This window comes from Halichoeres trimaculatus, unplaced genomic scaffold, assembly GCF_033239565.1.
Source record: "Halichoeres trimaculatus isolate MK-OKI-2021-1 unplaced genomic scaffold, fHalTri1.1 fHalTri1_scaffold_5, whole genome shotgun sequence".
Classification (NCBI taxonomy): domain Eukaryota; kingdom Metazoa; phylum Chordata; class Actinopteri; order Labriformes; family Labridae; genus Halichoeres; species Halichoeres trimaculatus.
Genome location: NW_027437183.1, coordinates 563,897 through 578,597, shown reverse-complemented (window position 1 = coordinate 578,597; position 14,701 = coordinate 563,897). Strand labels below are relative to the sequence as shown.

The following is a 14,701-nucleotide window of genomic DNA, read 5'->3' as shown; positions in this document are numbered from 1 at the left end:
AGTTTCCACTGAACTCCTGAACTCACACACCAAACATTAACTCCTGCTCTATCAGTCGATCCTCTAACTTTCAGAAACTAACCACAGGCTGAAGTGAGGAGCGTCTAGTTTCAGAGACAGGTGTTTGTCTCTTCTTCTATTCAAACTACATTTTCAGCGTTGGTTAAACTGAGACCAAGGATTCTGTCATTGATGATGTCAGAGTTCTAGAACTCCTGCTGATGCTCTGCAAATGCAATGTTTTGCATGCATGCTCCTGATTGGTCGACAGCTCTCAGACTACAAACACAAACTGAACACTTCTCAAATTACACAGTTTCTACAGTTGTAGACCAATAAACAGTCAACGTCATAAAAAAAAAAACAGTTGTCAGAAACGATATCGTACCATAAAGTCAGCTTCTATCAAATCGGGTCACGCTTCATACTGAAACACCAGCGGCGTCTGACACTGTGTTAGTCAATGTGTTTTTTTTTATCCAGCCTCAGGTAACAAAGCTTGGCTGCAAAGAAATAATTTTACCTGCATTAATCTAAATCCAGTTTTTACTTTGGGTATTTAATGAAAAAGTTGGTTTTGGGCCAGGGATATAACATGGTCTCACTGTGGAGGATTTGTGTTCAAAGTGAAACTAGTTTAATCCCTTTGGTTCGGGGGGTTTCTGGTTTAGTGACACCAGTTTATGGCTTTATATTTCACAGTCTGGTAAGTGTCAGAGGATAATGCAGTCATAAGCACCGAGGTACACGCTGCTCTAAAAACATCTATCCACTGGATGTCTGTCCATTTGTTGATGTTTCCCATCCACTCACTGATCTCTCACAAACCTGTGAGTCATTTACCATCTGTCAAATTGGTGTTATTTAGGTAAAAAGGTGATTTCAGTGGTTAACACCCTCACGTCCCTCACGTATAAAGCTGAAACACAAACTAGTTTTCTTGTGATCAACATCTCTTTAACAACATCATGGTGCAAATTTGTTATTACCCTGTGCTGTGTTCCTCCTGCTTTTGCTCTCCATACAGACACCTGATTGGTCCAGACTACTCAGATTAGAAACTCAAAACCTTCTTATATATTCAAAACACTACTGAAAACCCATTTGTATAGGTTGGCTTCCTACTAATGAGTTCTTTCAGCTTATGCTTTTATGTATGTATTATTATTTTATTTATTATAAACTATATTATTATCACTTTTATTTATTCTGTTTATTTATATTTATTTATTTATATATTTTTTTTTTATTTTATTGACCTTTTTACACGTTCTATACACTTTCTTACTTTGGTTTTCTTGATTGCTGCTGTGACTTCAATTTCGTTGTACTTGTTACAATGACAATAAAGTTCTATTCTATTCTATTCTATTCTATTGTTGCTCTCATATTATTTTACTCATTGTTTTTATCCTTGTTTGATATTTTGTCTTGATATGTAATTGAGTTGTGTATTTTTCTTTATTTGCCTGTAAAGCACCCTGTAAACTTGTTTTTGGAAAGGTGCTGTATAAATAAAGTTTTATTATTATTATCATTATTATTGTTATTATTATTATTATTATTATTATTATTATTATTATTATTATTGTCATTATTATTATTATTACTTACTTATTATTATATTAATTTAAATTATAAAAATTATATTATAAAATTATTAAATTATATTATAAAATCGTGACTCTCACTGGGATTCTAGTTTACTTTCAAGATTAGTGACTAAAAAAATTTAAAATGTTAACTAAACAACCAGCAGAACCATGTATTATGTAGTTAGTAGTTGGTCCACAACAGTAGAAGTAGAGCAACTTGTCCATGACTTCCAAAAAGCATGCTGTTTCTTTTTAAAGACAAAAGTGAGAAAGGGGAGGCATCTGTTTTTCTTTTTCAAACATCCCTGGGGAACTTTGTCTGACTAAGATATCAGAGAAGGAGGAAGACAGCCGTCCACAGGGATCAGATCACCTGTGTGAGCAGGTAAACAGGAGTCTCTTGTGCCATCACCAATCCCCAAACCCTGAGTCAGTGCAGCCTGCTGAGACCGCTGGCTCTGGTTTCTCACACCAAAAAATATCCACTCCCAGACATGTTTTGTGTGTTAAAGGAAGTTTACATGTCCTTGTACATGTTTTGTGCTCACACATGTGAAAATAGTAAACACTGTGTAAAAAATACTCCATGTATGTTCCTGTTTGTCTTCCTGTATGTTCCTGACATGTAAACACAAACTTCTCCCTGTCCCTGATGTAAATCTGCACGTTTTGATTCAGTTTACAGCGCCTTCAGCCTAAATGTAAACTTCCTGCTGCAGAGAGAGCACGAGATGCAAATTTTATCCCATAATGACGTCACCCACATGTTGACGAGCGTGGAGACTGGGTCTAAGGGGAACATGTGAGCACACAGCGGTATGTAAAGTGCAGCGTGCTTCGAGGGCTTAAGAATCCACCAGGGAGCCGTTTCAGGGTCTGAAGTCCTGCAGGTCCAACATGTTTAGAAATGCATCAAACTGACTGATACATGAGGAAAAACAACAGCTCTGTGAGGACCCAGAGCCAGCTCCATCACATTTCTTTTATTGTTGTGTAATATGAGACCTTTGGGAACAGCCTGAAGTCGATGACTCACTGAAAACTTCCACAAGGCCGTTAACAACAATTCAATCCAGTCAAGTGTTCCTGACAGCCAGGAAGCTCTGCCAGCTCCACCCCAAAGTTCCTGGTACTTTTAAGGGTCCCAAGAACTGCATCCTAGACCTTCATACAGGGAAACACCCCAGACTACTGGACCAGTTCAGAGCCAGGCTCTAGCTAAAGCTGGATTTAGAAAACAAAGATGATTAGTGATCGGTCGTTCCTGGTATCATCAGCCAAATTAAAGGGTCATTCCACAGTTTCACAACCTCACGTGTAATCTTTGGGTTACAACTATTACTCATCAAAAGAAGCGGGTTCAGAGCTGGATTATTGCTCAACCTGTACAGATTAATATAAACCTCCAACAGCAGGTGGGATTCATCGCATGAGACAAAAAAATTCTGGTGAGGATATTTTAGAAAGTTTAAAGCATTTCTGCTTCAGGGCACCAAACAGGGTGGGTCATATGCCCAGTTAGGTTAGCTTTAGAGTGATTTTACGAGTGCATCTTTAAATTACTGTAACTCCTCAACTATTCAAGCTAGCATGAAGGTTCAAACAGTTACATAAAGAGGAAAAGACGGGGTTTACAGGATATTGAGGGTGTTACGTTGATGCATAGTAATCCACATGGATCCTGGATGATACGTGGGTAAAACTTTGTGGTTGTTAGCATCATAAGCAGTAGCATGGGCGATCAAAAAAGTTAAGGATCCAATTGTTTTATTTGTGAATGCAGAAAATAAAAATACCGAAGAGGATTCGACCCACTGAATAAAAAAAAGTCCAAATTTTTCTTGTTGTTAGTTTTCCTAAAAAAAATTCCGGAATTCTTTCTTAGATCTCAGAATTCTGTTTTTTTTTTAGAATTCTGATTTTTTTCCCTCAGAATTCTGAAAAACAAGTTAAAATTCTAACTTTTCTCAGAGAAAACAGAAGTTAAAAAATCTGGAGATTTTTTTTCCAAAATCCTGAAATTACAGTCAGAATTCTAAGAAAAAAAATCAGAATCCTGACTTTTAATCACAGAAAAATTGTAATTAATTTTTTTTCCCAGTGGCCCTAATCTTCTTCCATAGAAAACAGTCTCCTATTGGATACACTAATCTCTGGATCTGTCTGTTACAGAGAGAGGAGCATCTATGAATAATTTGCTTTTAATCTACAACCTTGTAAAAACTGAGGGCTTATTTTGGAGATGCTTTAAGTTTTAAGTCAGTTTGTCCTGCCTTTATGAGTGCAGTATGATCTTTCACACTATGTGCTTTTCAAAGAGGCTAACAAAAAGTCAAACTCTGTCACAGCACTCTGTGTGTTTGGCTTTAGCCTCTTCAGAGACATTTTGAAGTGTGCTGTTTGGGTGCAGCATGGGAAAGTTTGTGACCAGGCAGTTTCCTTTCCCTCTGCTTGAAAACAGATGAGGATCTGGACTGGATTTGGGATCCAGTTTGGGACTCATCAGCCGACTCGAGGACTGAAAAACCAGGCTTCAGATGGATTTCAGCTAAAACTTCACTTCGTGCTGCAGAAAACCTGGTCTGACCCCGCAAACCGTGTCGCTCTGTGTTTGAGTAACGTGGAGTAAGTCTCTTACTGAACACGTGAGTGCACGCTGTGTGTGTGTGTGTGTGTTCATGCATCTGTGCAGGATATGGACCCACTCCGTCCACGTCACCACATCACAAACTCCTCCTGCAGCCTCTCAGAGCTGATCATCCAGCCACACCTTCCTCTCAGGTGTTTTCAGCCTCTTCTGCTCCAACATTCCTGAACTTTCTCACCACTCGAGCACAGAAATCTCCTCAGTCTCCTTCTCTGGTTTTCTTATTCCCATTCCTGGCTCTGTTCGACACGTCGCTCCAGCAGCATCAAAGAAAATCCCTCCCTGCCTTCTCAGTGTTTACAGCTGGCACCTCGCCCTGGCTTTGCCGTAAAGATGTCTGAAGCTGTATACATAAAACCATCAGCCAAAGGTCTCCCCTCCTTTAAATGTCAAACAGAAAAAATGAGGTCCAGCTGATAAAGCCTGAACTCCAGCGCCGCTGAAATCAAGCTTTCTGCCAAATCAGGATGGAGACCAGATGGTTTAAAGCTGCAGAGAGGGGGAAGAAAAAACTTTATCCATCTGCAAATCTGACGTCTGCAGAGCCTGTGAGGCTGACCGGACTCAGAAAAACCTCCAAAGATTTGACATGAAACACCAGGGATGGCTGCCATCATTCATATGTTTGGTGCTTGAAACTTAACATCAATTATCTGTCTTCTTTAAATTATTTTTCTCCATAAAACTGTTTGGATGTCCACACTGAGCGTGTGCAGATCTTCACTGATCTTCATCCTCAGGGGACTTGTTAAAACGACTGTCATCGCATAGGGATCCACACACAGGTGCAGGTCTCAAACTGTAAATCATGCAAGGATACTATGGGGGCACCAGAGGGACATAATATAGGCTGAAAAAAACACAATCCCTTTCTTAAAGCTATAGATTGTTGATGAAAAGCAGACAGTGAGCTTTAGAGGAGAGGGTAGTATGACTTCGTCATTTCTGATTGAATATATCAACCTATAATGTGTGCACAAACTTAGGACAACAACGTGAGGATAAACCATGAACAATTAAGCGCTGCTTTTTCACTATCAGTGGTAAATTATTCCTCATAATCAGAGGTCTGCATCCTTTACTTCCAAAGTTTCCAAGTAAAGTTTAGCTTCAGCTCATCTGGATTAAAGTCATTCAGGAGCCACAAAATCGACTTTATCTTCATTATAAAGGCAAAAAAGTGGATATAATTCTTTGCATAGTTAAAATGTAGTGAATAATAATCAAAACAACAAGATTTTTTAACTAAAGCAATCGTACATGTGGTGTTAAATATTTTTTTTGTTAATAAATTTGCAAAAAAATAAAAAAAAATTGAGATTTCAAAATATTGCAAAACTTAAAAAAAATTTAATTCATTAATTTGCATTTTTTTTGTTTCAAAAAATAACACATGAAAAATATTTTTATTATCAATATCATTCTATCTTAATTTGAAATAGACAACACATGTAAAAAAAAATGTTTTTCTTTTGTTTTCTCTTTTTTTAATTTCAGAAGATAACGTAAAAATTTGTTTCTTTTTTGTAATTTGAAAAAAATGAAAAAAAAAATCTCATTTTTTAATTTAAAATGATAACACGTCAAAAAAATTGGGGGGTTTTGTCTCTTTTTAAATTTCAGAACATAACACATAAAAAAAAATCTTTTTTTTTTTTAAATTAAAAAAAAGGTAAGCATTTAAAATATTTTTTATCATTGTTTTTCCTTTTAAAAAAGATAACGTACGTAAAAAAATGCCTTTCTTATTTTCTTTTTTGTTTAAATTTCAGAAGATAATGCATGAATTTTTTTAAAAATTTCAAGATAACCCATGAAAAATATTTTTTTATTGTTATTATTCTATTTCCAAAGATAACACATTCAAAAACATTTTTTTGTCTTTTATTTATTTCAGGAGGTATGGCATGAAAAAAAGTTGTTTTTTAAAAAAAATTTCATAAAATTATGCGTGAGGATAGTCGGTGGAAAACAAACAAATTAATGAAGTTAATGCATGATTTTTTTTAGTGTCAGAGTTTTAATCATCAATAATACCCTCTGTAAGAAAAATAAAAATTCTTTATTTTAATAATATTTTTCAAAGCTACAATGAGCCACTGCAAAGGAGTCAAAGAGCCACATGAGGGTCCAGAGCCACAGGTTGAAGACCGTTGGTCACTTTGATATATTTTCCATTGATTCATGTATTATGAAAAATTATCCAAACAGATCAAGGATTAACAGAAAATGCTTTGTGCTTAATATAAGGCTTTACCAGATCAAACTGAGGACAGCGCTGCTTCTTCCTGAAGTCAAAGGAAAACTGCCCGAGGAGTTTTCTTTAATTCCTTTTACCTCAGTTATACTGAGCTAATGTTGTTCAGCTGATATAAAAACACTTTGCTCTGTGTTACATCAGTTAATCTGTAAAATAACCTTTTAACCTCAGGAGGCTGAACACTGAGGAGCTTTGTGAGCCGTGGGATTGGTCATTAAAACGGTTACATCATCAAAACCAGAAAAATGAGTTTCAACTGGGATACAATTTTCTGATTCAGATTCAGTGAACAGTTTGTACCAACACTCCTGGGTTGTTTACAAAAATGACAGATCTCACTTTCAGCTCTGAATAATAAAAAAAAAACTTCATAGAGTCAGGTCTAAATCTTTAGATAAGTAAAAATAATAAGTACAAATACAGCCGAAGTCAGAATCTACCATCCCGGGAGTCGAGGAGCTGAGGAGCCGTTGCTCGTGTTCCTCCTGCTTTTGCTCCCCGTACAGACTGATCTGATTTAGCACGCAGAGAGTGTGAACAGTTAAATGTTTGAGCATTAAAACTCTCTTAAAGTGTTTTTCTGCAGCTGAACTTCATCAGATCACAGACGTCGTGGCACCGTCAGCAGATATCACCAAAGACGGATGCACGCCGCCCTGACGTGTCGTGATAATGACAGAGCCGGGCGCTCACATGTCACACGGCATGTGACGCCCCGCGTCCCCCAGGCCCTCCTGGGACCCGGGGAGGTTTTCATGTGTGTGCGCTGGCTGTTAAATCCCCCCTCTGTTCCCGACCAACAACAAGGCGAGGCCCCCGAACAAAGAGCCGGTCTGTCAGATCTGTGACATAACCCTAATCTGTGTCCGCCGCACAGGGAGCGTCCCGCGCCATCGCCGCCTCCTCTGAGAGGGCCTTGTTTTCAGCAGCAGAGATGATCACTGAGATGGAGGGAGCAGGAGCAGGAGGAGGAGGAGGAGGAGGGAGCCTGAGCTGTTATATAACCTCCAGAGAGGAGCGTGACCTCTGGGTGGCCTTGGACATCAGTCCTCTCCGCTGAGGACACACGCCCGGGGAAGGGCACGGAGGTTTGTTATGTTCTCAGCAGAAAGAAAGTCTGATCGCTTTAAGAGGCTGTTATCGCTCACAGACAAAGAAAATATTATCACTGAGAGATCGGAGACGGGAACCAGAGATTCATCATGTCTCTGCGTCATTAAATCAACTTTAATGTCCAAAAACAACTTTGAATCTGTTATCTAATAAGAGCTCAGACTTTGGCTCGTCATTCAGGCTTATCTCTGACGGATCACATGGGTCTGAGAGTTAGCATCCGCTAACAGGGACACGTTCAATACAGCCAGGCTGATCTGAAAGGATTCACCTGGGAGTTAATGACCGGCCAACGGGTCTGCAGGTAAAGATGCTAACAGTCAGAGTGTAGCTAACACCAGCAGAGCTAGCTCAGCTGTTTTCAATCTGTCTGCACTATAGCATACAACCTGTCATCTGTGCTTGTTTACATCCAGGTGGTTAGTTATTACTCAATAGCTCCTATAGTGGCAGATGGTTGCATTACAGCTCAGACCCATTAGGGGACCCGCATTTTATTCAGTTTGGTCCTCAGCTCACCTGAGTTAAAGTCACGAGCCACAAAATCTACTTTATCTTCACATCAAGACAAAAAAGCGTAAAATCTGGTGAATCATTATCTAAACGAGAAGTTTTAGTGTGTGTTTTGTGATTTCTTAGTTTTTTTTATTTTTAATAATTTCACAAATGTAACCTATGAAGTTTCAATAAGTTGAAAATTAATAAATAAATAAATAAATAAATAAAAAAAAAATGAATTAAAAAATTTACAAAATTTTGATATTTCAAAACACTTGCTGAGATGTTATAATTTTGCGAAAAAAAATAAAATAATGCAATTTCAAAATTTTGCTTAACTTCCAAATATTGAAAAACTTTCTAAAAATTGCAAAAGAGGGGGATTTATAAAAAGAATTCAAACATTTGCTTAATCTTAAAAAATGTGTTTTTTTTTCTTAATTTGCAAAAATGTCAAAAAATTGAAATAAAAAAATGCAAAAAAATTGCAAAAAAAATTGCAAAAAATTAAAAGCTTTATTTCAAGAGGTGATGTATTCTTAGTAAAAAAAAAATGCATTAATATTTTACTTAGTGTCTGTGTAGTTAGCATTAATACCCTCTGTAAGAAAAATAATAATTCTTTATTTCAATAATATTTTTTAAAGCTACAAGGAGCCACTGCTAAGGAGTCAAAGGGCCACATGAGGCTCCAGAGCCACAGGTTAAACACCCCTGGTCTAAGGGTTGGGGATAGGGATCCCTGGTTAGACCACCAGGCCATCTGCGCTCCTTAATCAAACATTTTCTTTCTGATCTTACTATTGTTTTAATATTTTAAAGCCCTTTCCTTCATACACTCTTTTAATGCTAATGTTATCGTTTTGTCTTTGTATGAGCAGTGCCTGATAAATAAGTTCCCCCTGCTCACTCTGAAATAAAAAAGAAGATATTTTACAATGAAAAAAACGCATTTTTAAAAGTTAAGCAAATTTTAGTTATTTCAATAAATGTTGCAGTTTTTGCTAATTTCTGACGTTTTATTTTTTATATTTACATTCTTTTCAAATTTCACAAATTTGCATATTTTTTGTCATTTTTATTAATTATTTTTTAGCTAATTTTTGCAAATTTACTGAAAATATATATATCAGGATTACACAAAATAACAGTTTTTATAATAAAATACAAACCGTTACATCAGGATACACCACATTATAAGACGTTGTTATATATCTTTATCCAAAAGTGAAATATGCTTCAGTTCAGGGTTTCTATGTCTCATATTAATCTTATTTTAGTGTTCAACATTTGAAACCCTTTATGGAAAAAGCTGAGTTGCTGCCATTATACTCTAAAGCTCTACTACCCCGATGTAAACAGGCACAGATTTGTTGTTGCACAGAGTGGTTCATTGGTGTGTAGATCTACAATTAAAGATTAAGTTGTTTGTTGGCTGTCAAAACTGATATATAACTAGGGATGGGTACCAAGTTAGGTACTTTTATAGGTACCAACCAAATTCTGTCAAAAGTACCGGGTACTGATTCATGTAAAATCAAATGGTACCTTGTTTAGGTACCTAAAGGCATCCCTGTCACTGTGAGGGAGTGAAAGAGTAGGAGATTTTCCATACTGGACATGAAAACAGCATTACAAGTTTATATAATGAAGGATAAGTATGTTAAATTAAAAAAAAAACAGAGACTACGGATCGGTGCCTTGCACAATTGAACCGATACGGCACCGATGCCTGGTACCTGGCAAACAGTACCGGTGCCCAACGGTACCAATTTTCCGGTACTTTTTTGTGTTTATGTAGTAAAAAATATCCGTTTAATAAAAGTTAGTGATAATAAAAACTCAAATTTCTTTAATTAAACATATTTATTCTTCAAGATATAAACTTGCAATGCTGTGTTCATGTCCAGTATGGAAAATCTCCTACTCTTACTCCCTCGCAGTGACAAGGATGCGTTTAGGGACCTAAACATGGTACCTTTTGATTTTCCATGAACTGGTACCCAGTACTTTTGACAATACCTATTAAAGTACTTAATTCAGTACCTATCCCTTCCAGAGACATAAGGAGCCAGCACAGGCATGTGATGCTAGCTCTGCTAACTGCTAACCGTTGCTAATGGTAGCCTCACTTACAAAACAAGCTGGACATTGTTAACCTGCAGACTTCAGGTGTTTTCTGACTTTTACAGTAATCAGTTAGATGAAAAGAACAAAAGCAGAAACATTATAGTCCTACATTATCTTAAATTAGTTGAATATTTCTAAGCTCCAGCTTTAGAAATGTGGGAATTTTCAGTTTTCCTTCCCCTTAAATTTGTTGTTCCTACAAAATAAAGTCAGTGAAAAAAAGGCCCTGCTCTCCATGAATGTGCCGTCAGTGCGTGTCCTTCATAACTCTTTAAAGCATCACTTATCAGTCTGACCGTGTTTATCACAAACAGCGTCGCTCTCTGAATCAGCAGAGGAGATAACCTCCACCCCCCAGGAGGAGCTTTCCTCCTGGATGAAAGGTACCAAAACGGAAACATCCGCTCCAAGACAAACTGATCCAGATGAGTGAGATCTGTGAGTGTTTACGTCCCTCACACACACACACACGCAGGCTCTGCAGCAGGAGGATGCTACGTGACGGCAGAGAGGTGGAGGGCGCACGAAGAGGAAGATCAACTTTTATTAAGGATGCAGAGAAAACGCCTCCATCCGCTCCGGGAGTTCAGCTTTAACAGGCCTGAGCCGAGGCAGGAGGAGGAGAAAGACTCAATAAAGGGAAAGGAGCCGGTTTGATGAGGCATTAACACAAACCACACACACACACACACACACACACACACACACACACACACACACACACACACACACACACAGACGTCTGATACGTGTGGAGAAGCAGCTCAGAGCGTCTCTGCCAGTAAAACTCTCAACTCACCGACTCGTGTTGTTTTACAAGACGAGGGCAGCAAAGTGGGTCAGAGCCTGAGAGACACACACACCATGAAGAGACAGAGACGGAGCACAGAGGACGTCTGTGCATCCAAAGAAGGAAAGTCATCAACAAAACACGGCACAGCTAAAGACAGGGACATTTCAGTCACGTCTGAGTCTCAGTGTGTCTGACGCAGGTCGAGGTTTGTCCCAGCTGGACCTGCTGAAAGAGAAATCTGCTGAGTCATGTTGAACAAACCGTCTGCATCATTTAGGAGAAGGTTCATGAGTCACGTCTCTGAGAGAAAGTTTTTCATCAAACCCACAATTCCCCTCAGCAATGGGTCTCACTTTTTCACTCCTGCTTCCTCCACAAACACTGAAACTTTCAACGTCCCTGTGTTTGTTTTCAATCCTATCAGGAGGATCATAGAGAGCACAAATCTTCATCCCATCTGTCAATAAAGCCTGCCACCACTCTACTTCACCTCCTACAACATCAACATCCACCAACTTTCCATGCACCTGTGGCTAACCTCAAGTTTTACAGCCCTGGGAAGATAACTACATCTACAAAAAGAATACAAAAAGACATGCTTGATATGTAGATAGCCATTAGCAAAAAACACAATATTATCTGCAATATATGTTACCATATTCAAGTATTTCTTTGACAAGTTTTGATTTTTTGCAACTTCATTAATTTTTCTTTTTTTGCAATTTTTTTTTTAATTTCATAATAGTTTGACATTTTAACAAACTTTTGCAGTACCAAAGAAAAAATGCACAGTTTTTAAATGGTGAGTTTTGTGCAATTATTGCAAAATTTTGATACTTAAAAAATACATTTTTGAAAATTTGCAAATTTTGGTCATTTCAAAAATTTTTGCAATTTTTTCTTAATTACTATTTTTTTTTTTTCATTCTCTTTGATTTTCATAAATTTGCATTTTTTTACATTTTTGAAACTTTTCTAAAAAATTGATACGAGGCAGGACATCAGCAAACAGCACAGTATTATCTTAAACTGCAATATTATCTGCAATATATGTTGTCATATTCAAGTATTTTATCAACAAGTATGGAATTTTTGCAACTTGATAAATCTTATTTTTTGCAAGTTTTTGAAATTTCATAATAGTTTGACATTTTTGCAAAATGTTACAATTTTAAAGAAAAAAATTGCAAAATTTTAAAATGTTGAATTAAGTGCAATTATCACAAAATTTTGAAATAAAAAAAAGTATTTTTTAAAATTAAGCAAATTTTGGTCGTTTCAATTTTTTTTGCAATTTTTGCACACTTTCACATTTTATTTTTTATCTTTACATGTTTTTAATTTCAAAATTAAAAAATAAATAAATTTATTTTTGCAATTTTTGCACATTTTTACAATTTATTTTTTATCTTAACATTTTTTTTAATTCAAAAAATTGCAATTTTTTTAAACATTTTTTGGGCTATTTTTTGTGAATTCATTAACAATAAGAAAACAAGAAATCACATGTAAAATTTCACTAATTGAAAATTGACTTCCCGCCTCAATATTTATTCACTGGATTTTAACTATTTGTAGAAATTTATTCACTGTACAGTTTTTACTGTGAAGATAAAGTCGTTTTTTTGGCTCCAGAATGACTTTAATCCAGGTGAGCTGAGGGAAAATGGCTCTTTTTTTATTTAACAGACTAAATAGGCCTATTTTATATTTCTAATTTACATGACAGGATGACATGTACCCAGTAAAATCGAGCCATTGTGTTTGTCTTTATCGATAAACTGCAAAGCGAAACCTTTTTACAGACCTAAATAACCAGAAAACGATGCTCAGAGTTTTGGAGAAGTTGTGTAATAATGTGGTTTTCACAGATTAAAATCCTATCAGCACAGAGCTGCTTCAACATGTTTAACCTGTGAATTATTTGTTCATAAAGTTGCTTTGGAGGCAGCCCTGTGAGTAAATTTGTGGAGTTTAGTCCCATTTCATTTTGGCTCCACAATAAAATATGTAAAACTCTTCAGCAGATGTCTGGGGACATGTCAGGGCTGTCAGATCTCATCTGGAGATCCAGAGGAGAGGAGATGAAAGTTGTTTTCAGAGCGCTGAGAGATAATCTGGAGACGTGCGATGCAGATGAAGAAATAAAAAGCATCCTCACAACCCCAACCAGCACATCCTCCTGTCATCTGACCACAAAACTACAGCTTACAGCAGAGAGCAGTGATCCAGGGAGTGTTTGGAGAGCGGACTCTTCATTTAACCGGTGCAGACTGGTTCCAGAGAGGGTTTTTGGTCGTGTTTAGTCTGGTTGTCCGGCTGAGGTGCCAGAGCAGATACACAGAGAGGCCACTTAACATGGAAACACCCTGCTTTTAAATGTGACTAACCCCAAATCAGAGAGTCACTGAGCCCGGCTGCAAACACAGAGTGATGTGCATGAGAAAAAGAGATGCAGCACAGCAACAACAACAACAACAACAACAACAACACAGATGATAAATGATGTAACTCTGCTAAATCTCCAAATGAGGAGCACAAACAAACCAAAATAAAGTCTAAAACCTGGCAGCTCAGCATCATGAACACAGCAAAAACACCACAAGTAAAGGATTAACAAGCTCCATTAAGCTCCAACAAGTCCATAAATTCACTGTATGGCTCCATAAAAGCAGATAAAGCTCTAAAAATGCTTTAAAGTGGCTTTCAAAGTGGAACAATCTGTTTTTCATTGCTCTTAATGCATTTTAAACGCCTCTTTAAGAAGTTTTCATGAGGGTTTTGTGTCAGATTTGTTTGTCTTCTCACCTGGAAGAAGTAGCGACGAAGTCTCCATCCAGCAGCCGCAGCTTGCAGAACAACACTCCGTTGACAAAAGGCACAGCGGTCAGCTCCTCCAGGGTCAGCTGGGTCTGAAACTTAAACTTCTTCTTTTTCACGAAGAAAGCCATCTCCAAGTGTGTCCACCAGCATAAAAATACAACTAAAGCCTACAAAAATACTCTGTACGAAGTGGCTGCGCAAAGGAAAGAGTCCTGCTGCTGTTTTTAGTCCGTGTTTTCACACGAACTCCGCTTCTCCAGAGATGATTCAGCACTGAAATCTGAAACAAATCAAAGAGTTTGCTCTAAAAACGAGTCAGAAAAGTCATGAAATGTTGGAAAATGGGGGTGAAATGTTGAGGAAGACTCACCAGGAGACATTTCGGGTCTCTTGAGTTTCGTCCTCAGCGGTTCAACAACAGAAATGACAGAAAAAGACGGACCACAGCTTCGTTTCTTTGGGACCAGCGGAGGAGGAACTTTGCGCCATTAGCATCAAGCTAGCTGAGAGCGGGAAAGTAACTTCCGGTTTGTGCCTTACAAAATAAGAGCTCGTGTTTAAGCTATAAAACGAGTTGGAGGATTACATTTTACTAAAATCTTATGTGAATTCACTCAATTGATTACCAAAACAGTTTAAAAAAAAATATATAAATAATTATAATAATAATAATAATAATGGAAATAATAATAATAATAATAATAATAATAATAATAATAATAATAATAATAATAATGATTACAGGAAGTAAAGTAATTTAACAACTAAATATTTTGGAATTAGTTGAGTTTTGCCTCAGAAACAGGCAAAGGACAAACTATGATACAGTCATGTAATTATAA

The 14,701-nt window shown here is 37.1% G+C and overlaps 1 protein-coding gene across 2 annotated transcripts in view; it reads right to left on the bottom strand.

The window, feature by feature from the left end:
* The window catches only part of eeig1a (estrogen-induced osteoclastogenesis regulator 1a), a 41,177-nt gene extending 26,859 nt beyond the window's left edge, over positions 1-14,318 (bottom strand). The window contains exons 1-2 of one of the 2 annotated variants that reach the window (XM_074671318.1): positions 14,230-14,318; positions 13,845-14,139 (exon numbers count right to left, since the gene is read on the bottom strand). In XM_074671318.1, the coding sequence (XP_074527419.1) occupies positions 13,845-13,987 (143 nt within the window). In that variant the 5' untranslated portion in view covers positions 13,988-14,139; positions 14,230-14,318. The other variant, XM_074671319.1, reaches the window with a different exon arrangement.
* Positions 14,319-14,701: the final 383 nt, after the last annotated feature.